Source organism: Sarcophilus harrisii, chromosome 2 (genome assembly GCF_902635505.1).
Source record: "Sarcophilus harrisii chromosome 2, mSarHar1.11, whole genome shotgun sequence".
In the NCBI taxonomy this organism is placed as follows: domain Eukaryota; kingdom Metazoa; phylum Chordata; class Mammalia; order Dasyuromorphia; family Dasyuridae; genus Sarcophilus; species Sarcophilus harrisii.
This window is the reverse complement of record NC_045427.1, coordinates 270823435-270849470: the sequence shown is the minus strand read 5'-3', so window position 1 is coordinate 270849470 and position 26036 is coordinate 270823435. Positions and strand designations below refer to the sequence as shown.

General features: G+C 31.3%; 1 protein-coding gene across 6 annotated transcripts in view; it reads right to left on the bottom strand.

Annotated features, from left to right (window-relative positions):
* Positions 1 to 26036, bottom strand: part of HEATR5A (HEAT repeat containing 5A) — a 156661-nt gene that overhangs the window by 110767 nt on the left and 19858 nt on the right. For all 6 annotated transcript variants that reach the window (XR_004231970.1, XM_031952256.1, XM_023501135.2 and 3 more), the window contains exons 2-10: positions 17721 to 17949; positions 14946 to 15157; positions 13701 to 13809; positions 12379 to 12528; positions 11714 to 11885; positions 7674 to 7834; positions 6009 to 6264; positions 5161 to 5316; positions 1688 to 1938 (exon numbers count right to left, since the gene is read on the bottom strand). Coding sequence is in view for 5 of the 6 variants with exons in the window: in XM_031952256.1 (XP_031808116.1) it covers positions 1688 to 1938; positions 5161 to 5316; positions 6009 to 6264; positions 7674 to 7834; positions 11714 to 11885; positions 12379 to 12528; positions 13701 to 13809; positions 14946 to 15157; positions 17721 to 17846 (1593 nt within the window). In the remaining variant the exon portion in view is untranslated. The remainder of the gene's footprint in view (positions 1 to 1687; positions 1939 to 5160; positions 5317 to 6008; positions 6265 to 7673; positions 7835 to 11713; positions 11886 to 12378; positions 12529 to 13700; positions 13810 to 14945; positions 15158 to 17720; positions 17950 to 26036) is intronic.

Genomic DNA, 26036 nt, shown 5'->3' with positions numbered 1-26036 from the left:
ACTTAAAAATCAAATGAAAGCAGTCACTTAATTGAAAATTAAGTGTACCAAATCATGAACCATTACTGATATTAAACATGCCTAACAAAATACTATAAAACTACAAAACTGATGTAATTTTTGTTAATATTCTAATGACTTGGAAAACCCCATACTGGGAAGAAAAAAAAGCAAAAAACACAATCTTAATTAATACTGTAGTACTCCACAGGTAATACTATAGTAAAGGCAGTAGGACATTTGACAAAGCTCCACTTTAAGCAAACATCGGTTTCCATATTTCATTTTCTTTAGTAAATCAAAGAAGTGTAATGAACAGACTAATGCATTATTTACTGAAGTGAAAACAAAATAATAAGACCAATTGACGTGAGTAGTTTACAAAGAGTTTACAGAGTAGTTACAGAATTAAGTCTCATAACTTTATTTCATATATAATGATCTTATCTAAAAAGTGGGAAAAATTGCAAAGCAAGATTTTTATATCCAGGTAACTAGATTTCTTCATTTTTGCAAGGAGCCAACTAGTAAATTAAAATCAGCCTCCGATATTTTGCTTGTTTTTAAAAGTAACAAAGCCAAATTAAAACTGCAAATTTATGAGGTTATTTCCTAGGCAAACAAACAAACAAACAAACAAAAAAACCCAATTTAGATGTATTAAATTAATCCCAGTTGGCAGTTTTGACAATGGGAAATTATACTTCAATTTTGCTTCTCATTATTAAAAAACAGCAATAGCTAAATTCAATCTAGCCTCTTCATTCCAGATCTTTTGCATTGCTCTCTTAAGAAACCACTATAAAACATAATGTTGTAGGGGTTAGTAAAGTTGCCTGGGTTAATGAGTTCTGAAGAAGCAATACTAACCAGATATTGAAAAAGGAAAATTTAGTTCTTGGTAAAGGTCTTTACTAAAGATACTTGTTTTACAAAGAATAAAATGATAGTTACTATCCATTCTTACTCAATAATGTGGTATTGGTGAAGAGGAGAAGTGTCTTAGCAATGTTAAATGAATGGCATGGAAAACTGAATAATAAGGGTTTTTATCTCTAAATAGTAGTTTTTTTCAGTTGCAATTTACCAGTTTTGACAAACTTTCTCTAAAAATTCTTTGATGCTTAGGCTACTTTTTTTCATTCAATTCTTTAAGGTTAAAATGTTGCTGTATTTTTTAAAAAGTCACTAATTAAGCAGAAATATGTTCTGTGTTAACAATGGTACTTATCATTTAATAAAGTATGTAATTCACAAAAATTGCATTTCCTGAGAATCAATTTTAGGTAGATGAAATTTTAAATAAATTTTTCTGGAAGTGTTACCTGATAAAATGAAGTATTCAGAGTACAATTCTGCCATGGAATGAAAACAATATTAATCAAAAATCCATGAATTTGGAACCAACAGTATACATATTTCTTTTAAAATAATACTATTTATAATTAAAATTGTAATATTTAGCTTTAAGAATCTTGCCCCATGTTTATCGGAAAGCTATTCAATGTTACACTGACATTTAGCTGTCTCATCAGACTGTTTCAGCTTCTTGAAAATGTAGATTACACAAAATCAAAGATTCAAAGGTAGAGGAGATTATCTAGTGCAACTCTCACATTTTACCGATAACGTGTCTTTGAAACAGCATCATTATATACGGAAAATTATACATTAGTGTAGTCATTACCTTTCCTTTTCCATGTGGAATTCCTAAAGGGCAATATTTCACTGCTCCTAGTAGAGCTGCCACAGCAAAACTAAAGCCAGTCACAGCTTCAGGTGAGGATTTGAGCACAGTAAGTCGTTCAAGGCAACTGTCCAAAAGTGGAGTTAGGTAGGAAGGCAATGCTACAGCAATGCAGTGTAAACACCAAGCTGCTGCTAATCGAACTGAAATGCTGGGATGAACAATAACTGAAATGACATTGTCAAGAATCCCTGGAACAAAATAAATAAATAATGAACCTTTATAGAGAAAAGGCTGATTTAATAACCAATCAATTAATAAACATTTATAAAGTATCTACTACATATGTAAGACATTGTGCTGAATACTGAGAACATAAAAAAAGTCAAAAGACAAATACTGTCTACAAGGAACTTAAAATCAAATGAAAAGACAATATTTAAATAAATATATACCAAGCAAGCTATATATTGGATAAGCAGGAAATAATTAGCAGAGGGAAAGTACTGGAATTAAGAGGGGTTGAGGAAGGCTTCCTGTAGAAAGTAGGATTTTAGTTGGGCTTTAAAGGAAGCCAAGGAAGTCAGTAATCAGAGTAGTAGCAGCAGAGTATTCCTCTTCTGGGATGCTAGAGAATGCTAAGCAAAAGGGAATGCTAGAGAAAATGCCCAGAGTTAAGAGATGGAGTGTCTTATTTGTGGAATAGCCAAGTGGACAGCGTCACCATAATCAAAGGGTATGTATTGGAGAGTGAGGTATAAGTAGACTGGAAAGATTGGAGCAAATTAGTTAGGAAATATGATCTTGGAGGCAACAGGGAACCACTGAAATTTATTGAGTAATGAAATAACATGATCAAACCTACACTTTAGGAAAATCAATTTGATGGTTGATTGGAAGATGGACTAGAATAAAGAGAAATGTGAAGCAGGCAGATCCACTTGCAGGCTATTATGGTAATTGAGGTACGAGGTGACAGAGTCTGCAAACAGAGTGGTGTCAATGTCAGAGAAAAGAAGATGGCATTTTCTAGAAATGCTACAAAAGTGAAGTTGGCAGACCTTATCAAGAGAGTGGATATGGAGGTATGAGAGATAATGAGGAACAGAGTATGGCTCCTAGGTTATGAATCTGAGGAACAGAAGGATGGTGGTGTCCTCTACAGTAACAGGCAAAGTGTATGTGAGAAATGCTAGGGAGAAAATGATAATGAGTTCATATTGAGTTTAAGATATCTTCTGGACATCCAGATCAAAAAGTTTGAAAGGTAGGTGGAGATGCATGAAAAATAGGGGACATATTTAGTCATGTGGATAAATTTTATATCCTTCTTATATTCCAATTGTTGAGTTATCTAAAGGTCAAACCAAGAGATGTGATTCTAAACATTGAATAATCACATCTATAGATAGGTCTAAACTAGGTCAGCTCACATTTTTTAAACTGCGTCAATGCTCTTGTTTGTTCTCTGGTCTTAGGAACTAAAATTGGTTAATAGGGATGGGAGAGAAAGACACATTCTATGTCTTCCCTAGCCTAATTTTCCTTCCATTTCAGCATACCTTTTTATTAATTGTTTAATATAGATCTACTTCATCATTTTTTTATCTGAATAATACTAAAAAGGAATTCAAGTCAGCCTGATTTCTTAGTGAGATTCATACAAAGAGATTCTATTGTTTCTGTGATCACTAACAGAGTACTTTATTTGAATTAATTTTTAAAATAACTTGTATCAGTCTTACATCACTAGATACATAAAAATATATATATTCAACTCTGAGATAAGAGACCTAAAATCCATTATTTCATACACAATTGTAAGGCAAAAAATCTTCTCAAAGAGCTGCCTAAAGGTCAAATGCCATAAGTATGAAATAATGATTTTATTTCAAATATGCTAAATCACCATGATACGTTGAAATTCCTTAAAAAATGCAATGATAGTATTATGTTCCAAGAAATTATTAATATGGAGCAGCTAGGTAGCCAGTGGATAGAGCACGAGCCCTGAAGTCAGGAGGACCTGAGTTCAAATCTGGTTTCAAACACTTAACACTTCCTAGCTATGTGACCCTGGGCAAGTCACTTAACCCCAATTGCCTCAGCAAAAAAAAAAAAAAGAAAGAAAGAAAATTAATTATTAATATGAAGAATTTTAAGAAACTTGGTAAAATTTGAATGAGCTCAAGCAGAGTAAAGCAGAACCAGAAAATCAATTTATCTAATGTCCACAAGATTATAAAGAGAATGTTGAAAGAATTCAGAATCTAATCAATGCAGTAACCAATTGTGATTTTAGAGAATCTCTTGGTAGAGATGTAATAGATTACAGAGGAGGAATGAGAAAGGGGGAAAAAAGAAGAGAATAAGAATTTACATTCAATCTACTCTGTGCCAGACACTGCATTAAGCATCTTACAAATATTATCTCACTTGCTCTTATAATAACCTTGAGAGGTTAAATCCTTTTATTATCTCCATTTAAGAGTTAAGGAAACTGAGGCAAACAAAAGTTAATGAACTTGCCCAGAGTCATACAATTAGTAAGTGTCTGAGGCTGGATCTAAACTCAGGTCTTCGTGACTCCAGGTCCAGCACTCTATTCACTGTGCTACTTTGCTATCTTAAGATTCTTAAAGTATAGTTTTTCAGATATGGGCTGGTATGTTTTGTTTCCTATTGTGTGTTGTTCTGTCCCAGAGCAGGGACTCTACATTTTTTGCTTGTTTTTGTATCCTTGGCACTTAGCAAGGTATTATTAAGTCTTTCTAAATATTTTCACTTATTTTTTATAAGGAAGGTCCTGGGATTGGAGAGAGGTAGAAGTCATTGAAAAGTATTTTTTAAAAAGCCTAAATATAACATTTTTAAAATGGCTTAACTTGTTGTAACTTAAGGAATATTTTTCTAGTTATATGTGAAATTGTAATGAATGACTCCGAGAATACATTTGTATAAATCTTGGTCTACCCCTATTATTTCATAAGTTTAGAAAATTCCTGATGAGGAAATTCTCTCTACCAATGCAGATGCAACTATTCTGCAAATTATACAGTTTAATGAAGTTGTTAGAGACACTGAGAAATTAAATGACTTGCTCAAATTCAGAGAATCTGTGTCACTTATGAGTTTGAAGCCAGGTCTTCTTAAATCTAAGGATAGTTCATCAATCCATTAAAACTATACTATCTGGATAAAGTTTGAGAAAAATCTGAGCTAGCTAAAAGCCCTTAAATTAAAAAAAGAAAAATCTTTCTGCATCTATAAATAAAGCATAAAATTTAAGTTGTGTTTCTTTTATAAATATCCATTGGTTATATGAACTTCATTAAAACAATAGTACTAGCTCTTGAAAGTTAGCCATATAAAAAAAGATTCTTTACCAGATAAATTAGATTTTCAAGATACTTGCTATATGTAAAAATTAAAAATTTTTTAAAAGAGTCTCAGATTAAAAAACAAATTACTACCTGCACTTGAATCCTGTAATAAAGGTGCAGCTGTTGTGCCAAGACCATATATTAGATTTCCAAGTTCTTGTAAAGCACATACTAGCACATGCTGGCTGGCAGCAACATCTGTGGAGCCAGGTCGAGTTTCCAAATTAACTTCACTCATTACAGCATCTGAAAAAAGTACAAATGTTAGGTAGGTAATACAGTTTCTCTACAGCACATGACATAGAATGTGTGGTGGGGAGTGACAATGTAAAAGGAACATGTACAATTTGACTCTTCTTAATGAAACTCTCTGGACTACTCAAAACAACAGTGGTTACAATAAATGTAATTAATCTATTTGGATTAGTATCTAGATTAGATATTTCATCATCCATTAGCATCATCATTAGCATCTCATCACCCATAATGCCCAAGTATCTATGTGTATGTGGTGGGTGTTTTTGCATATGTGTATATATATATATATATATATATATATATTTTTTTTTTTTTTTTTTTCACTAATTTAGCAACAAATACTATAAAGCAGAAACATTATCTTAAAAAAGATTCTTGGTCAGATATATGTTAAATGAGTTGATCTCTGAGGTACCTTCTAATTCTGAGAGTCTGTTAATTGATTTCAAAAGCACATTAACTTCTCAAATTGGGGAAATATTTCTTTTGACTAAATATATATCTATATCTATAATTGACATTTCCTGAAGAAAAAAACCAATACAACAGAGTAGGATGATAAAATTTTGGCTGTTCATGCACTTTGCATGCATCAGATTTTTTGAAGTGTCTATATTATACAGTTAAACAATAATCACACAAGTATTTTTTTTTTAAACGCAATTTTATTAATCTCATACCAACAGTTTTCTTTAGTTTCCAGATGACCTGACAAATATCCCTGGCAGCAGCAATTTGAGCTTTTTCCCCGAGAAGGCTTCCTATAGTAGTTCGAAGGATAAATGAAACACAGCGACGACAACAGATAGCATCCATCTGAGTTTGGATTGCTTTAGGGTGAAACTGTGATACTAGGCTAAGGATATGAGAGAGTAAGATGGAAAAATTTCTTTCTAACCAACGTCCTCCTAGTGTTGAAATAAACACCACATATGCCTGAAAAAGAATGAAAGTTTGATTGTCAAAATTAAAATATTTTCAATTAAATATTAATATTCTTATCACAGAATACACTGAAAAGATCAGATTTTTCTTCTTTTTGAACACACTATTATTTTCTCAGTTGCAGCTATATATAATGCACTAAATTAATGATGGATCTCAAATCCTTTTCCATTTAAAGATATAACTGCAATGTGTGGTCTTTTCAACTCTGATTTTGTTTAACCTGTTTGTCCATTTTATTTTGTTTCAGAGAAAGAAAAACGTTATGGAACCATCACAAGCAGCTGTGACATACTGTCTTTTGGCCTCACTGAACCATAGTTTCCAGCTACTTGAGATTCTTAGCATAGAATCCCAAACCTAATGTAAGAAACATTTTAAGATTTATTATGCAACAAATACATAGCTCAAAGAACTTCCAGCGCTGGGCACTAGAAAGGAGTTAAATGCTAACAGTGATCAAACACTATTCTTTATTTTCATGAATTTTAATGCTACGACTTTGTCAGAGATACAAAGACCAATGAGACCACATCAAAGAAAAGATTGCATGTGAAACTACTTAACAAATTTAGCAACCAGAAAACAATCATTTCTCTGCATAACCTTTTTTTCTTACAAGCACTCAACAGCATTCATTTACCATTACAAATGAATTTATTATTTTAAGTATGTCTGTGATGATAAAAATATTAATACAATTGGCATATACACAAAAGCTGATTTTAAATGACAAACTGCAAACAAGATATGTCACAAGAGAAAGGGATTATTCTTCTTGAGTTTTCTACAACATTTAGGTAAAAACTTTAAGTTTTACTGATGCTTTTAGTTTTATACTAATCATTTTTGGAAATCTCTTCCTTAAATGAACTCTCTGAGGACATTTTTTTCTTGAAGATTTAACATTACTTTTGAGAACCAAATACTCTTTTAGCATACATAATACATACTAACATTTATTTTGGAAATGAAACAACATGAAATGGCAACATAGTGTTTTTGAACAAATTTTCATCTTATAACATCAGTCACCTACCATAAGACAGCTAAAAATATGTAAGCATACTGAAAAATTTGTTTAACCATAAGAAAAAAAGAAAAAAAACCTTCAGAAACAAAAGAATTACTTAAGTATATACTGCAACAATCAAATAAATCCTCTTCAGAGTTAGCTGGCTTTGCTTGAGCTCAAAGTAAAAATAAAGCTCTTTTGCTTATAATCTAGGTCTAAACAAAAGTCTAAGCCAAGACACCATGACATGTGATGACATGTTATGATACTAATAGAGAAGTTTAAATTTCAACATTATCCCAAACATTCTGGAAAATGCAGCTCAATACTATATCCCAAATAGGTGTTAAATTTAGGGAGTGTGAACTGTAGTCAGATACCAAACCTGAGTAACACCAACTCGAACATCCCTACTGACTGAACTGGTTCCTTTCAACATATCTCCACTGGCTCGAAGAAATCCTGAACTCCCACGTAGAAACCCTGTTCCTAGTAACTCCATGGCTTCCTCCAGAGAAACTTTGCGAACATTTTGCCGGGAAGTTGCTATAATAAACAAAGCCAAAAAACTCTCTAAATATAATTATATTCTATAGAATAAAGTTAAATCCATGTTACACCTTTTAAAAAAGATATATTAATAAATTTAAAGGCAAGTATGAGCCTTCTAATAAATTTAAGGCATATATGTGTGTGTGTATTTTTTTGCTGAGGCAATTGGGGTTAAGTGACTTGCCCAGGGTCACACAGCTACGAAGTATTAAGTGTCTGAGACCAAATTTGAACTCAGGTCCTCCTGACTTCAGGGCTGGTGCTCCATCCACTATGCCACCTAGTTGTCCCTAAGGCATATTTTTAAAAAATAAGTATTTGGTATTAAAAATAATAAATGATAGCTGTATTCTCCTTTGTCATCTTATGAAAAATAAAAGAAACTAATAGACTGGAACTAGAGAAATAAAATTCTACAATTTACTACCAAGATTAATAAAGTAGCCTCTACTTCTAATTAAGAAAATATGTAGTAGGAAATTTAATTACTAGAATGCAAAATTAAACAACAACAAAAAAAATAGCAAAAAAAAAAGATAACAGCCAATACAATTCATATACAACAAAAAGTTAGAAAAAAAATCTTTTAGAATGTTAATAACTCTAGTTACCCTGGTGTGAATTTTTATTACTTCATTTCCATATCCTATTATTCATTTAAGGAGGATTTGAGTCTTCTATTTGAAATAGTTAAGTCAAGACTAGATCAAAGTATTAGGAAACATAGAGTAAGAAACAAACTTTTACCAACAGAAGAATTAGACTCATTGACCATTTCATCTATCTTAATCTTTGAATATATTCTCCTCTCTCAGGGACATTTATGTGCAAACTATTTGCACAAGGCTAAAAAAAGAAATCCTCTTCATTTGAAGAGAATCATAGACTGAAAGATTATTTTAAATAACATGGTCAAAAATATTTAAAATAGTCACTAAAATGAGACTGAAAAAGTACAGCTTCAGTGCACTGAGTAGTTTATTTAAAAGTCATAAATTAGGTAGGGAGCAATGAGCAATGAAGAAAAATGTCACTTGTGTATAAATACAAATACTTTTAAATTAAAAAAAATCTTTTATTTATGAATGCCAGAAGAGGAAAAATCAAATAATTTTCTTCTCATCATTTAATTAAAAAAAACAATCATTTTCTTTAGTTAAGGTTTTTCTTGTCCAAAATATATGACAATAAAGTCTTATTAGGAAGACTGGTATTTCTCAAAGTAATAAGGGTTCTTGATATATTTACAGGACCCATTCAATGCTTGGAGGGGAAACAAGAAAGGAAGAAGGGGGTGGATAAGCAAATTTTGAAGAAAATGAAACTATTTCTAAACTCAGAAATTGCTGTATATTATCATAAATTTTGAGTCTTTAATGTATAAATTTAATTTCATATTTAGTATTATAGAAAGACAAATACCATTAGCATTGAAATTTTCTTTTTTTAAACTTTATTCACATCTTACAGAGTAACAGAGTTCCACAGAATACAATTTCTGTGATGAAGATTTTTTAGGTGGCTACTTTTGAACTGAAAAAGTCACTGACACACATTAGAAACATGGGATCAGACAACAAAATCAGATAATGAAAAACAACATCAAAGGTTATTTATTTTTAAATTGTTTTCTGTGATTTTTTAATAGTCCCAATTTTTTGTGGTATTTTAACAAAAATTATGGTATAAAAATCTAAATCACTTCTATAATTTTAGATTTTATGACCTATTACCTATATAATTATGAAATTATAATTTTAAAATGTTTTACAAAAATCATATGCTTAAGCTAATTCTACAAATAAGTTTAACTACTTGGCAAACCTGAGGAACACATCTTTCAGATCAGAGTTAAAAAATTATTGCTGACGAATGTTGTGGCAGCCCTTTTTTGTAGTGGCTAGAAACTGGAAACTGAGTGGATGCCCATCAGTTGAAGAATGGCTGAATAAATTGTGGTATATGAATATTATGGAATATTATTGTTCTGTAAGAAATGACCAACAGGATGATTTCAGAAAGGCCTGGAGAGACTTACACGAACTGATGCTGAGTGAAATGAGCAGGACCAGGAGATCATTATATACTTCAACAACAATACTGCATGATGACCAGTTCTGATGGACCTGGCCATCCTCAGCAAGGAGATCAACCAAATCATTTCCAATAGAGCAGCAATGAACTGAACCAGCTATGCCCAGAGAAAGAACTCTGGGAGATGACTAAAAACCATTACATTGAATTCCCAATCCCTATATTCATGCCCACCTGCATTTTTGATTTCCTTCCCAAGCTAATTGTACAATATTTCAGAGTCTGATTCTTTTTGTACAGCAAAATAACAGTTTGGTCACGTATACTTATTGTGTATCTAATTTATATTTTAATATATTTAACATCTACTGGTCATCCTGCATTTGGGGGAGGGGGTGGGGGTTAAGAGGTGAAAAACTGGAACAAGAGGTTTGGCAATTGTTAACGCTGTAAAGTTACCCATACATATAACCTGTAAATAAAAAGCTATTAAATTAAAAAAAAAAATTATTGCTGAACTGGAAGAAATTGAAAAGATTTTTTTTCCTATTAACCCTCTTATATTTGATATGCAACAAAATCCCCCTTTACATCTTAGTATTAATTATATAGATCTGATAAAGACCAAACAAATATATAAGAAAAAAGAAGCTCTTCAAAATTCAAAAAGGTATAATGTTCAGTCTACAACAGCTTAATGATTAAAGAATACGGATAGATAATTTTTCAAAAGATAAAAATATAAATTTTTAATAATTACTTGAAAAAATTCTCCATCTTACTAATAATCTAAAGAAAGACAAATTTTAAAAAGCTCTCAAAGAGACCATTTCACACAAATTGGATAAAATAAATAGCAGAAAAGTTTCCTATTAATTCCATTGTGGAGAAAACGGGTATACTCATTTATTGTTTTTAGGATTCCAAAATTTTGTTGGAGAACAATCTCAAGACACAAAGAAAAAGTTACAAAAATAATAATATTCTTTGACCCAGTAATTCCATTGTTGTGATTATATCCTGAAAGTGTTATCAAATACAAAAAAAGAGCTCTCTCTTTAAAGATCTCCTTAACTATATAATTAACTGCATATAAACATAATATACTTAGAAAAACCTGGAAACAATCTACATGTTCAAGAATAGGAGCAATGGTTAAATAAATTGTAGTATATCAAAGAAATGAATAATGCCATTAACATTAAAAACTCTTAAGGAATATGAAAAAATAATACAAAATGAAAAAAGCAGAACTATAAGAACAGTGAACATAGTAATAATGACCACATAAGAAAAAAACTTTTAAGAATGAATGGACAAAGAATACCAATGAAGACAGCAGAAAAAAAGTATATTTTGAAATAAATTTGGGTACTAAGCAACTAATATAACTAGTTAAAATTAATTAGTTGAATTGAACTTCACTAAGAAAGTAAATGTGTTACATTACAATAAGAAAGAACTTTAAAACCAAACATTATTGTTTTTGAAGTTATCTACTATTTGTAGTTAATTTCCACTGTTCACTTCCATTTGCACAGATAACTGAGCAAAAGGTAAACTGAGAAAAATGTATACTGTGGTCATTTATTATTTTTAAATGACATTACAAAGAGTTAAACAAGATTATATATCCGGTACACATGGAACAATTCAGAAATATTCCAGCACAACAAAAAAGCTTAAGACTGAAAGGGTAGTGCTAAAATCACTCCTTTCATTGTGTTTAACCTAAAAATTTTCAAATGGATCAAACAACTGTCTCAGAATCAAAAAGCAAGGAGTCACAGAATTAAATTGATTGAAAAAAATATGAAAAAAGGATTACAAGCATTTTACCTGTTCCAGGTTTGGACATTACAGCTCTAGCCAACACTGTACCTAAGAGCTTTGATACTGCTATTCGCACATCATAGTTGGAACCTTCAAATGACTTAAAACACAAAGTTGCAACACTGTCTATGTCTGTACTCCACATAAAGCTAGCTTCATTCTGAAGTTCAAGGAGACACTATACAAGAAGGAGAAAAACAAATAAATGAATAAGCAACACATAAAAAATTTGCAAAATGAATTACATAAAAACTCTAACAAAACATTTTATGTCAAAAACATAGAAAGGATGACTACAACATTTTAGTATTTAACATATGTCAAAAAGACTTTAAAACATAAAGTAATGTCCAAGAGATAAACAAGCTGTCAAACTTGTTGCTTGTTAGCAAGTTGTCAAAATCTCCCTTTGGAAAAATTCTGTTGAGAATGAAAAATTTTAAGTAATAGTTTTATTTTGCATCCTAAATATTCTAAATATATTCCTAGAAAGTCACAAGTCTTAAAATGTGTTTAAAAATAATAGCCTTGATTTCTACTTTGCTCATTAGTATCTCAGAACAACTCTTTAATAGGTTCAAGCAGCTAAAGAGATGGGGGAAAGGGAAAGTGCATTACTTTGTAGTTAAAGCAATTTAAAAATTTTTTTTTTTGGTTTTCAGACTCTTTACCTTTGCAGCAGCACAGCGAACTGCCATGGACCTGTCTGTCAAACATGACCTTGCAGCTTTATAAATGTCTCTGTGACAAGGGGCAGCAGCAGCTCCAAGTCCACTCAGTATATTTTGCAAACTCAGCATAATCTCATATCGACCTTGAGACTACCACAAAAGGGGAAGAATGAACAATTTTTCACTGATAAAAACACTGACACATTAGCTTGTAATATGTAAAAGTTGGTTATGAAGAGATAAACTTCACATAAAATAATAAACATATTTTGGTATTTGGACAAGAAAAGACAACTAGGTAGCAAAGTGGAAAGAGTGCCAGGCCTAGAATTAGGATGACTCATTTTCCTGAGTTCAAATTTAGCCTCAGGTACTTACTAGCTTTGGAACCCAGGATAAGTCACTAATCCTATTTGTCTCAGTTTTCTCAGTTAAAAAATGGGGGTCATGAAAAATCAGACAGAACTGCAAATGACTTAACAACAAAAAAAATAAGACCTAAGAGATTTTTCAACAGGATTTAAAAAATAAGTAACAAAGGGCAGCGAAGTAGTACAGTAGATAGAGAATCAGCCCTGGAGTCAAGAGGATCCGAGTTCAGACATTTACTAGCTTTGTGACCTTTGGAGCTGAATACCTCCGAAAAACAAAACCAAACAAAACCAAACCTCATAAAATAATTTTTTAAATTAATGAAATAGATGAAAGATTTTTTTTTTTGTAGAAACCACCATGTGGTCCTAAGGGGCAGTGAATAAAATGCTAAAAGAATGGAAAATGGCCCTATTTTCTCTTCCATTTCTTCAAATGTCAAGAAAAGTGGCAGATGATATCAGAGATAAGAAGGGATCACATACATATAATGCATACATACATTTATATATTAAATACATATTGTACTTCATTATCTTGAGAATGCATAATGCTATCAGTATAAGCTTATTTTCTACCAATGCAGAATACAACTCTGTAATTTAGCTGGGGAACTTAAAGATTATCTTTGGCTAAAAAATTCATCAACCAAAATAATGAAGCTCTGAACTTAGAACATGGACAGTATTTCATCAGATTCCTACTTGAAATCTTTTCAACTTGGTGGAATCTACTTGAGTTTGTGCTCTACTAAAATAGCCTTTAAGAAGTTGTGAAATATATATTCACGTATCTACTACATACTATTATGTTTGTATATAACATATTCAAATATATATGTAGCAAAATTTATATAGATTGGTTATATCAGAGTTTTATAACTTTTAAACATTCATCAAACTTTAAGAACATTGTTTTGCTATTCTTCATTTGAACTTGTGGCTTCTTACCTCTGCACTCTTCATAGCTTTAAGTATATTCCCCACTGTATCTATAAAGGTGTTACCCAATAGTCTCCCCAACTTCTTATACAAAGAACCCAGACATACCACAGCAGCACTGAAAGAAAATAAAAATCAGTTAAGAAATGATTGCAAACATAGAAAGAAAATTCCTACTATAAAGAGATGACTGATGTCTTTTTTTTTTTTTAAGAGAAAAAGATGGATTATAATTCTTGTGGAAATGGATTGAAATGTGATTTTGCTGTAAAATCATTTGCTAAACTGTAGAATCTGATATGCTACAATATGCAACCAATTTTCAGTTACTACAAATTTCAGTTCTCCGAACTTATATATTTAAGGTCCCTTTTCTATGGCATTAATATATAGTAGGAAAGACAATAGACTAGAAGTCAGGAGACTTCTGATACTACCTAAATTATCCAAGACAAGTCATAATCTAAGGCTGTTGAATACATTTATAAAAGGAAGAGATTGGGATAGATTATCTCAAAATTATCTTTTAGCTCTAAAAATCATAAAAATCTGTGATTAACTATATAAAATACTTTTTAGTACACTTCATTTCTTAGCTAATCAATGCAATTGGCCTTTAATATACACTGAAGAAAAAGTAATATGTTGACGAAACCTCATGATAATTATTCATAAAATCTGAGAGTTATCTGGGAAAAGATTTTGTAATAAACTCTATTATTCTCTAATAACTACAATTGCAAACAATTTAAAATAATTCTTCCACTTAAAACAATTGCTCTTAATGTTCTGGTTAGGGGAAGAAGGGGAAGAATCAATGCAGTAGTCAGTTAATTATTCATTTTTTTGAAACCTTTAAAGTGGCATTTTTATAACCAATAGGATACAAACTGTTGAAATCAAGAAAATACTTTACTAAATGTAAAAGTGTTTTATTATCCTTCCAAAATGTGACCAATTTACCCAAACTGCTCCTTCTCTAATAAGTCAACTGAGAATTTAAAATGCTATAGATTCACCAAATCCTGGTTTAATAAATGTTACTTAAATGTTAAAGACACAACATAAGAAAATAGCTCATTTTCTAAATTCTCAAAACCAATGAAATATTTAAACAATTATTTTTTAAAAAGAGGGATATAAATTTGAATTTGCATTAGTTTTTAATTCATTCTTCAAATCAAACAAATTTAGCCATTTCACAAAGCATGATATACACTATTACTGTTTTATGTTGTTTAATATTAAACTTACAGTTTTGTGGGAAGATAACTTGGAGAGTCATCTTTGCTACGAATGAGTTCATTACATTTGTCAATTGTTTGATAAACAGAAAATGTATCTCCAATACTATAAAGAACAGCTAGGTTCTCAGCAAGAAGCTTTCGGGTAGGTGGCCCTGGAGAGCTATTTAATAGAGATATGAGCTGCTCAATAATACTCTTCTGTTTCTCCTTTATGTCAGCCTAGAAATGAATTTAACAAAACACACCTCAAAGTCAGTATGTAACAAAGTCAGTATGTAACAAAAACAGTATGTAACAAAAACAGTATGTAAACTTCTTGCATTTTTATTAATTTAGAATCTTTAACTTACTGTTTTAATAAATGTAAATATATAATTTTATTATTCCCATACCCTTTTTAAAATAGCATTTTCTTTTCATTTTTGTAAGATTCTGAGTTTGAAATTATTCTCCCTCTCTCCCCCTTTCTTTAAAATAGTAAACAACCAGATATAGATTATATAGTTACAGTCATGTTAAACATATTTCCACATTGGTCATGTTGTGAAACAAGAATCAGAAACTAGAATCAGAAAGAAAGAATAAAAGGGAAAAAACATGAGAAAGAAAAAAACAACATAAAAGTAAAAACAGTATTCTGTAATCTGCATTCAGTTTCCATAGTTCCTTCTTTGGAGGTAAATGGCGTTTTCTATCATAAGTCTATTGGAATTGTCTTGGATCACTGTATTGCTGAGAAAACCTATGTCTATCATAGTTGGTCATCATACAATCTTTCTGTCACTGTGTGCAATGTTCTCCTGGTTTTGCTCAATTCATTCAGGAGCAGTTCTTGTTTGTCTTTATAGGTTTTTCTGAAATCTGACTGCTCATCTTTTCTTACAAAACAATGGTATTCCATTATGTTCATATACATAATTTGGTTAGTCATTTCCCAATTGATGGATTGCATCCTCTCGATTTCCAATTCTTTGCCACCACAAAGAGAGTTGCCATAAATAATTTTGTACTTGTGGGCCATTTTCCATTTTTTTATGATCTCTTTGGTATATAGACCTAGTAATGGTACTGTTGGATCAAAAGTTATTCACAGTTTTATAGTCCTTTGATATGTCCATATTCTTTTTAAAAAAAATATTTATTTAATATTTTCCCCAATTACATTTAAAATAATTTTTTACATTTATTTTTAAAATTTTTGAATTCCAAATTCTTTCCCTTATCCCTATTCCCAGCTCCTATTAAGAAACCACATGTGCAGTTATGCAAAACATTTCCATAAAAGTCATGTTGTGAAAGAAAACATATCTCCCACCCTAATAGAAAAAAAAAAAAAAAACACTCAAAAATTATGTTGAAGGGCAACTACGTGGTGCAGTGGACAGAGCACCAGCCCTGAAGTCAGGAGGACCTGAATTCAAATCTGATGTCAGACACTTAACACTTCCTAGCTAGCAAGTCACTTAACCCCAAATGCCTCAGCAAAAAAAATTATGGAGAGAGAGAGAGAATGAATATGCTTCAATTTGATTTCAGACACAATCAGTTTCTTCTCTGCATAAGAATAGGATTTTTCTAAGTCCTTCAGAGTAGTATGGATCATTATACAGCTGAGAATAGCAAAGTCATTTACAGCTAGTCATCCCAGAACATTGCTATTACTTTGTACACAATATATTTTACCTTGCTCGAGTTTATGGAGGACTTTTCAGATTTTTTTTTTCTGAGAGCATTATTTCCCACAGAATAATAATATTCCATGACAATCACATACTAATGCAGGGCTGGTTCAATATTAGGAAAACTATTAGCATAATTGACTATATCAATAACCAAATTAACAAAAACTATATAATCATCTCAATAGATGCAGAAAAAGCATTTGATAAAATCCGACAATCACATACCACAATTTATTTACCCATTCCCCAATCAATTGATGGTGATATGCCCATACTCTTACATATTCTCTCTCCCTGCCTCCACATAGACCTATAAGCATTTTCTGATATATCAGCTGACCACTGCTCTTTGTGACCTGTTATTACATTGGCTAAGGACCCCATTTTTGCTAAAAAATCATTTCAAGGTTTGAAATGTAACACATATTCTTACTAGAATAATCTACATACTGCAAGTCTGAGAATATTCTTTTCTTTGTTTGTATTGGTGATATCAAAAATGCTGGAAGAAGGGAAGAATTTGTATAGCTACCTATTGTATAACTTCAAGGACACCAAGAAGGCCCTGCTACTAAAAAAAAAAAAAAAGGCTAGTTGGTACAGTGGATAGAGCACCACCCCAATAAGGAGGACCTGAGTTCAAGTCTTGCCTCAGACACATAACACTTAACATGTCCTAGCTGTATGACCCTAGGCAAGTCACTTAATCCCAATTGCCTCACAGAAACAAAACAAAAAAACCACCACCAACAACAACAAAAATCTACTTAAATAAAATTACTTTTGCTGTGGCAAAGAACTAGAAAATAAAGCAATAAACTTATCAATTGGGAAATAAGTAAACAAACTGTGTTACAGCAATGTAATGAACTCTGCCACGCAGAATTATGAGACACAAGAAGTTTGGAAGCACTTGTACTTATGAAAAACGAAGTGAGTAGAACCAGAATAATTTATACAATGACTACAACAAAAATACAAAAATCCTAACAAATAGACTTGATTATAAATTTACAAAACCATGAATTAACAATAAGATACTCAAAAAAGGACTAGCTGGAAAAATCAAAAGAATTTACTATTTTAAAATTTTTATGTACCTTGTTGGTTGCTAGCAAAAGTTTCTCTAAAAATTTCAACCATTCAAAAACAAATTCTGCCTTCTGAACTTCTCCAAGTTGATTATATGCTTCTTCATTCAGCAATAAGCTGTGAGCCAGTTCCATTCCTTTCAATTAATCTCCTTTACAAACCACAGTTCGAAACTTGTAGTGTGACAGCCAGGATTCTTCTCAATAAAATTCAATTAGTGGACTTAAATATAAGTATCTGTAGTAAAAGAAAATAATGCATTTTTAAGGAGGGAAAAACATAACTTAGGTTTTATTTAAATAATGCACATTTTTAAGAGGGCAGAGTTTATGTACAATTTTAAAAGAAGATTCCCAAATTTGTAAAAATCACAAGTAACTTAATTTGTGATTTTAATAGCTGATCAATCAATAAACATTTAGTAAGTTATCTATTATGTCCGAAGCACTGTGTTAATTGTTGAGCATACAAAGAGAGGCAAAAGACAGTTTCTGCCTTCAAGAAACTCAAATTATCATAGTAGGACACAACAAATATATACAAATATATAAACAAGCTATGTATATGAAAAATAGAAAATAAACACAACCAAGAGAAATCACTAGAATCAAGAGGGTTTGAGAAAGGCCTCCAGTAGAAGATAGGATATAATCTGTATAAAAGAAGAGGGTAGAGAAGCCAACAGGTAGAAATGAAGATGGAGGGTTTAATTTTGACACATGTAGATAATAGCAATAGTTAATAACAATTTACTTCCATAGTTCTCAGGTTTATAAAATGCTTATGAAGTGTTTCCATTTCATAGATGATGAAATTGAGAGAAAAGTGGTAAAAAGATATAGTCACATAATTGGTATCCATCAGAATCTTGATTAGAACCAAGCTTTCTTATGTCAAATCCAGAACTTTTTCACTACTCCATGCCTCTATACCATATAAACATAGAGCCAGCCAGTACATCTTTTTAGTAATGTAATGTGACAATAGTAGATCTAAGTGGTAATGCTAGTATAAGACAAACCAATTAATTAATATTTCATTTAATATATATTATTTTGAATGGTTCAAGAAAGGTTATCTTTGTTAAAAGAAATTTAGTTAAGAAATCTATTCTTTTTTTCCTTTTAACTATTCTTTGTTGGCCACTTAAGGGCCAGACCCTCAAATTTCAATAAAATATTTCCAAAAATTCTCCTTTCCTTTTCAAATTATTTGAAGAAATGAATCCTATAAATTTGTGATAAATTCAATAAAATAAGAAAAAGAAATATGAAGTATACACAAAACAAAAACTAAATTTGTATTCAAAATTCATGGGTATATGAAAAAAAATTTAGCTTTCTTTGAAAAAATCTTAACTACTAGGACACGTCAAAATTGGATCAAAAGCAAGTTACCCTTTCTAGAGGTCATCAGACCTTCTGAAAGGGACACTTTCCCCCTCTGCAACAGCAAGACTGTGCTGTAAAATGATCTATCAAACAGCAAAATGGGTAATACAATGCAATAATAAATAATTTAGTACAAAGTTTGACATCACAGGCATGGCAGAAAATTATCTTGATTATCAAAAATATATTTCATATATAACTCATTTTCAAGGGAATAATTAATTCCTAATCACTGATATTATATATGCAAAATAAATGTATATGTATTAACAATGTTTTAAAAAATAAATTATGTAAATTTACAGATAAAGATGAATCTGTTCTTAGAAATCACTGTTTACTTCGAATCTTATTTCTGAAAGGATATACATATGTATATATTTATATATACGTATAGTGTATGTGTCTATGTGTGAGAAAAGAGAGGAGATAGAGAAAGATTATGACATCCATTTTATTTGTTAATATATATTTTAATTTGTAGACAAACATTCATGGGGCATACTGGAGAAATAGTTTCACCTTCCCTATTTGTGAGCAAAAGGTTTCTTGACTTTTGCCATTTAGCTACATACAACTCTGCCTAGAACCATTATCATTCTAATTTAATGTATAATTTCTGTTCTTCATAAATAGTTCTGCAAAAATTGGCAGTAAAAAAAAAACCCTCAGTTTTGCTTATTTCAAAGATTCCAAGATACCAAACCTCCAATGTCCTGTTATTTGAAAAGAGTTAATATACTGAAATGTCCAGTAGAAAAATAAGTACAAATACAACTTCTAATATTTAAAAATTATGATATGATTGAAGAGAGACATTATCTTCCTCCCCACCCCTGCTATTTGTTACCTGAGATATTTTAACACAACACACACACTTGATATAACATCAAAACAAACTTACAACGTATATTCATCCAAATACTTCATCAACTGTTAAAAGAATAAGGGATATTTTACATATGACAGTATAATAATAACACTGAACACTTATTTGGTCAAATTTGTTTTATTTACTTTGTTCATACAAAATTACTCACTATGCTTTGAGTTCTGCTTTCTCACTTTGAATTCTTTCCTCTAAGTCTTTTTCAGTAGTTTATGTACTTAGATTCAATGAATACTAGATTATTATGTAAATTTATTTCTAATTTCTGATTTTCCATAATGTTTCATTACAATTTAAAGGACAACCCTGGGAGTTTGAAAGTTAGGCCAATGGAGTATAAACTATGGGAGGTTCTATCTACCATATTAGAAATACTTTTATGACACCCTTGAAGAAACCAAGTCTACCTTCTGAGAATCTACTTTATGACTAATTTTTTTTTTTTTTTGCCATGACATGAAACAAAGTCCTGTGTAGCTACTTTCTGCATCAGTAAGGCCAACAGCAAAGTGATAAGAAAGGATTAAGAATTAGTTTCCAGACTTCCTAAAAATTTCAATTTGATCACTGATACTCTTATGTAAGATATCTGTCCAATGACCAAGGGGTAGACATAGTACTAGATGTACCAAATCATATGAACCCTGACATTTTTCCAATAAAAGAAACTGGAAGAAGGAAGATGCAGCTAAATGAGAGAATGATTGATAGGTGGAGGTGGCAGAGTAGGTTGTATTATATTATAGGCCAAAAAATGACAAGAAATGCTTTTTGATGGGAAATTTGGATACTATGTATTATATAAGCATTTGTTAAAAGATCCTCATGACAATATGATACTGATTGCAGCTTAAACATGGTAGAAAAGATACATTAAAGATGGGAAAAGGGACCAGATTGGGGAAATATATATACATATATATATATATATATGTATGAGATTGACTCATTCTGGAGATGATACAAAAGGCACCAATACAAAAGTACTTGAAGAATAATGATGTCATGGGAAGAAATATCAGACATTAATATTTTTAAAAAGATGAAAAAAAACATCTTTATAAGAGTCATCTATGCATGAATTGAGCACCCAAATGAAGGTATTTGTAGGAAATAAGTAGGCTTTTGACAAATGATATTTAACAATGGACAATTTTATCATATCACAAATAATTGAAAGGACAAAAGTTAAGCAGAAACATAGAAATAAAGACTTAATTTGAAATTTCATTAGATAAGGGGCTGCCTACTGAAGAATTTTTCTTTACTAACACAGGTTGGTACCTTCTCTGTAACTGAAAGTCTGAGAGTCAGCCTCAAGCACTGAGAGGTTAAGTGATTTACACAGGGTCATACAGACAATATATATCAGAGATAGGACATAAACTCAAGACTTTTTGGCTTTGATTAAACCATACTACCTTTAAATAAGTAGAAAGATGGAGAAAATGTCCCACTATGCTTACTGTTTAATTACTAAAAAGCATTTGAATTGGTAAAAGAAAATGCTGCCTTATAGAATCTTTTACAGCAAGCTGTCTTCTTTCATCAATACATGAACATCATTTAAGATTCTTTGGAAGATATAATAATTGGAATAACCTTGTTCAATGACCCTCTGAAAAATCAACATCAAGTAAAGCATAAAATAGGGAAATATATGCTTGCTAAAGGTATTAACCACTGTAATAGAGCAGAGTGCAGGTCAATGAAGGATTCCCCATAAATAGGGAGGTCTTCTAAATGCTTAACATCATGGATGATATTGTATTGATTCTATCAAGCCTCAGGATATTGCAGAGCCTCTTGAAAGAAATCTATAATAAGTCAAAGGAGTTTAGCCTGTTCATTTACACAGGAAAGACCAAGGGGATGAAGAATGCCTATTGCCTTAATTTCAACATGCATTTGGATGTTACCCTACAGACTTTATCTGACAGTATGCATATCTGGAATAGACAACACAACAGTGCAAGACAATTAGCTTGGCTAAGAGTTAAAAAGGAGAAGGAAAACCAAGTTGCTTTGGGAAAATTGGTAAAGCTCATTGATTAACCCCATGTTTTCTTGAACGCAAAGACCAATCTTTTCAATGGTAACAATTTACTGGTCATACTATATGGAAACAATATATTGAACATTGCTTTTGAAGAATTTCAAGTAAACAGAGAATAGGGAAGTTTCTGGTGGGTATAATCAATAAATAATTCCATAATAAAACAAATCCCACAAGATCGGCAAATATAGTTATGCTGTAATCTGGGTAAAGGGAATTCATAAATTGATGGTATCATAAATTCATTGAAATATGTCTCAACAACTTCACTATGGTGAAATGCTCCTGAGTTCTCAAAGACTGTGTCAGTGGAACACAGGCCTGAAAGGTCTCAAAGCAAGCTAAATATAGTCCTAAAATATAGTGAATTTTCTTTTTAGAAACTAGCCTAACTAATCCAGAAAGGCTCATCACAAGTAGACTGGCCATTTGGATGATGGTACATAGATATGGCATAGAATGAAATATAAAGAAAAATGGCCCCCAGTTCTGAACAGTGCCTTTCTGTTTCTTTAGTAGTGGAATGATTGAAAACAGAGCAAAGATGCTAAGAATCAAAGAGTGTATCTACAAATATTAACTGAGCTACTGGTACTCTTAAACATGAGATCCTCTTTCCATTGTCCAACTAGTAAAGATACTACTAAAAGAACTGGATGGTATCATTCTTGCATTTTAGCTATAAATTAAAGAGGAAAAAAGGAAGGAGCAGTTAAATCAAAGGATGGTTCACATATTTAAGGACAGGCAAATAAAAGTATTGATAGAATTGGCTTCATTGTAGTACCCCCAAAGACAATAAGAAACATAATTTTAATGGATATCTGATGACCTCACATTCAAGCATTTATGATATATATTACAACACATTCACCACAAAAAGAGTTAGTTTATCAACGTCTATTGCAGAAGATGAAATAGAAAAATTCTAGTAAGAACATGTTAAGATCTTCCAAATTAAAGAAAACCAGACTTTGACACTTAATAACTTCCATTCAAAGATGGAAATGTTGAAGATAGTCAAAAATATGTTGACAAATATGGCTCAAAAGGAACAATGAAAAGAAGACAAAGACTTGTAGACTATAATAATTTTATTGGAAGAAGGATTAAAAGCAATTGCCTTATAAAACAGAAGAGAAGCAATAGAAGGTAAAACCAGTTTTAAGAAAGCTTAGTGAGACAATTACAAAGGAACTGATGAACTCTGAATTCAGACTGAAGCATATTTTTTAAAAATGCTCTTTATTGTTATTGTTTTATTTTGGTTGTGTTTTCTTTTGTAACATGGCTAATATGGAAATGTTTTACATGACTTCACATGTATAATCAATATAAAATTGTTTGCTTTCTTGAGGAGGGGTAAGGGGAAAGAGGGAGGAAGGGAATTTAGGACCCAAAATAAAAAAAAAATTTAAATTTTTTATATGTAATTGGGAAATATTTAATGAAATAAACTTTAAAAAATTTATTCCTGGGTATACACGTACATTTATTTAAAAAAAATTTGCTTATGAATCATGTTGGGAGAAAAAATCAGAACAGAAAGGAAAAAGCATGAGAGAGGAAAAATAAAAGAAAAAAAAGTGAATACAGCATGTGTTGATTTACATTCAGTGTACATAGTTTTCTCTCTTCATGTATTTGGCATTTTTCCATCCAAAGTTTATTGGGATTGTCTTGGATCACTGAGAACTGTGGAAAAGAACCAAGTCTTTTATGGTTGATCATTTTACAATCTTGCTGTTACTGTATACAATGTGTTCCTGGTTCTGCTTGTTTTACTCAGCATCAGTTTCTGCAAATCTTTCTAGGCCTATCTAAAATCAGTTTGTTCATTACTATAAAAATAATTTTAAAAAAATCTTAGTGAATCACCCAATAAAGCAGAAGTTATATCTTCAAGGGTATCAAGAGTATTTAAGGATGAAATTGGATGGAAAGAGAATGGGTGAGCTAAGAAGAAAGGGGAAGCTAGGGAATAGGGTTTCTGCCTTGTGTCCCTCCCCACCTAAAAAACAAACAAACAACAACAACAAAAAACCAATTCAGAAGGCCAGAAGAAATCACACACATAAATTAATTTTAAAAGTTAGATACTGAACTAATCACATAGTTTAAAAGAAAAGTTGTTTATTGGTGATATCAAATTCAGATAAAAACAGGGTACACAAATTTATACACAAAGATACCTGAAGTACATAAATTAACTTTCAGGTACATCTTAGTATAGTTGGGGCCAAACTTGGCTATGTTGTCTAGATAACACCTCTACTCTCTATGTTAAATGTTAACAGTTTCACATATAGTACTTTTCTTCTGTTTACAATGTACATAGAAAAGCTCATTTTGTTTAATATTTAAGTTTAGACTAAAAATAGAATTGACATGCAAATATTTCAAGTTTACAAAGCATTTTACATACATTGTTACAGATATATTACTACAGATGAAGAAACTAAGACTCAAAGAGTCTGAAGCAGGATTTATTCGCAGGTCTTCCTCATTCCCACATTTAGTACTTATACACAATAGCACATGGTGTCTCTGACATAACAATCAGATTATATGAATTAGTCTTTGTTCTATGAATATCCTTGTAAGGATATTTTCTTTTCTTTTCTTTTTTTTTTTTTGCTGAGGCATTTGGAGTTAAGTGACTTGTTCAGGGTCACATAGCTAGAAAGTGTTAAGTGTCTGAAGCCAAATTTGAACTCAGGTCCTCCTGACTTCAGGGCTAGTTTTTCTAAGAATCATCTACATATCATTGTGAGAATCCTATTATTATTAGCAGAGAACAGGTAGGCTTTAGCAAGTGATACTTCAAAGACAAATACCATCATGCAACTGACTGAAAGATGTAGAAAATATAAGATCCAACTAGGCATGTAGTTTATTGGCTGTAAAAGACATTTGGCTTAATAAAATAGAATGCAGTCACGAAGGCATTTTTTCATAAGTTGTTTTCCCTTTCCTTCATTAAAATTATTCCAGATTCCTTAAAAAGATATAACAGAGAGAGACCTTATTCAAAGTCTTACTGATCATTAGTATCAAGAGATGAGGTGTATTTAACAAAGTATTTGCCAATTTTGTGGACGAAGATCTAACAGAAAGTCCAAGAAAAGATTCCCTATATTTGATCAGTTTCTTTAGATTCTCCAATTTATGGGTAACATCATCCTGGTTGAATTAAGCCTTGGAGCATTCATAATTTTCTAGATACTATCCATAACTATTAAAAAAAAATTTGGTTAACCTCCTTGCCATAATTTTTACTTGATTTTTAAAAATTATTGACTAAAATTAGACTAATCGGATATTAATGGGTTAAAAAAAATCTAGTTTTTTAGGTGATTGAGATAAAATGATATTTTCCAGTAATTTCTACTTCTTGGTTCTATTTCTGATATCTGGAGCCACAAATAAATCTAAGCACTCTTATACATGACACTCCTTTAAATATTTAGTATGGAAAACAGAACTGGAGGAAATGTTCAGAGTAACTAGCCAAACTGTTTCATTTTATAATGTGAAAAGTGTGGCTCAGAGAGGAGAAAGTCACAGAGTATATGGGTTTGACATGGTAGCACTAAAACTCAACTAATTTTCTAATATAACAGACTACCTCTCAGGCATTACTTCAGCTAAATCTCCTTTTTCCCAGGCTAATTCCCCTCAATTCCATCAAGCGTTCCTTACCTAAAATTATTTAAAAGAGAACCATCATCTATCTTCCTGATGCGAGGGTTCCCCGAGAGAAGGCTGCTAGAAGCCAGAGAAGCAATTGCTATTAGTACAAGGTAACTTCTACTTGTTGGCAGCTCCATCTCCAAACTAGGATGTAGAGAACCTCTTATGTAAAAAGAAATCTCTTTTACCTCAAGTTTTTCATCTCCTTGAGAAAAGAGACAGAGAACAGTCAGTGGGGAAAAGGACTTCCATTCCCCTGCTACACAGTTCCCTGCCTAATCCTCAGCCTTCCAAA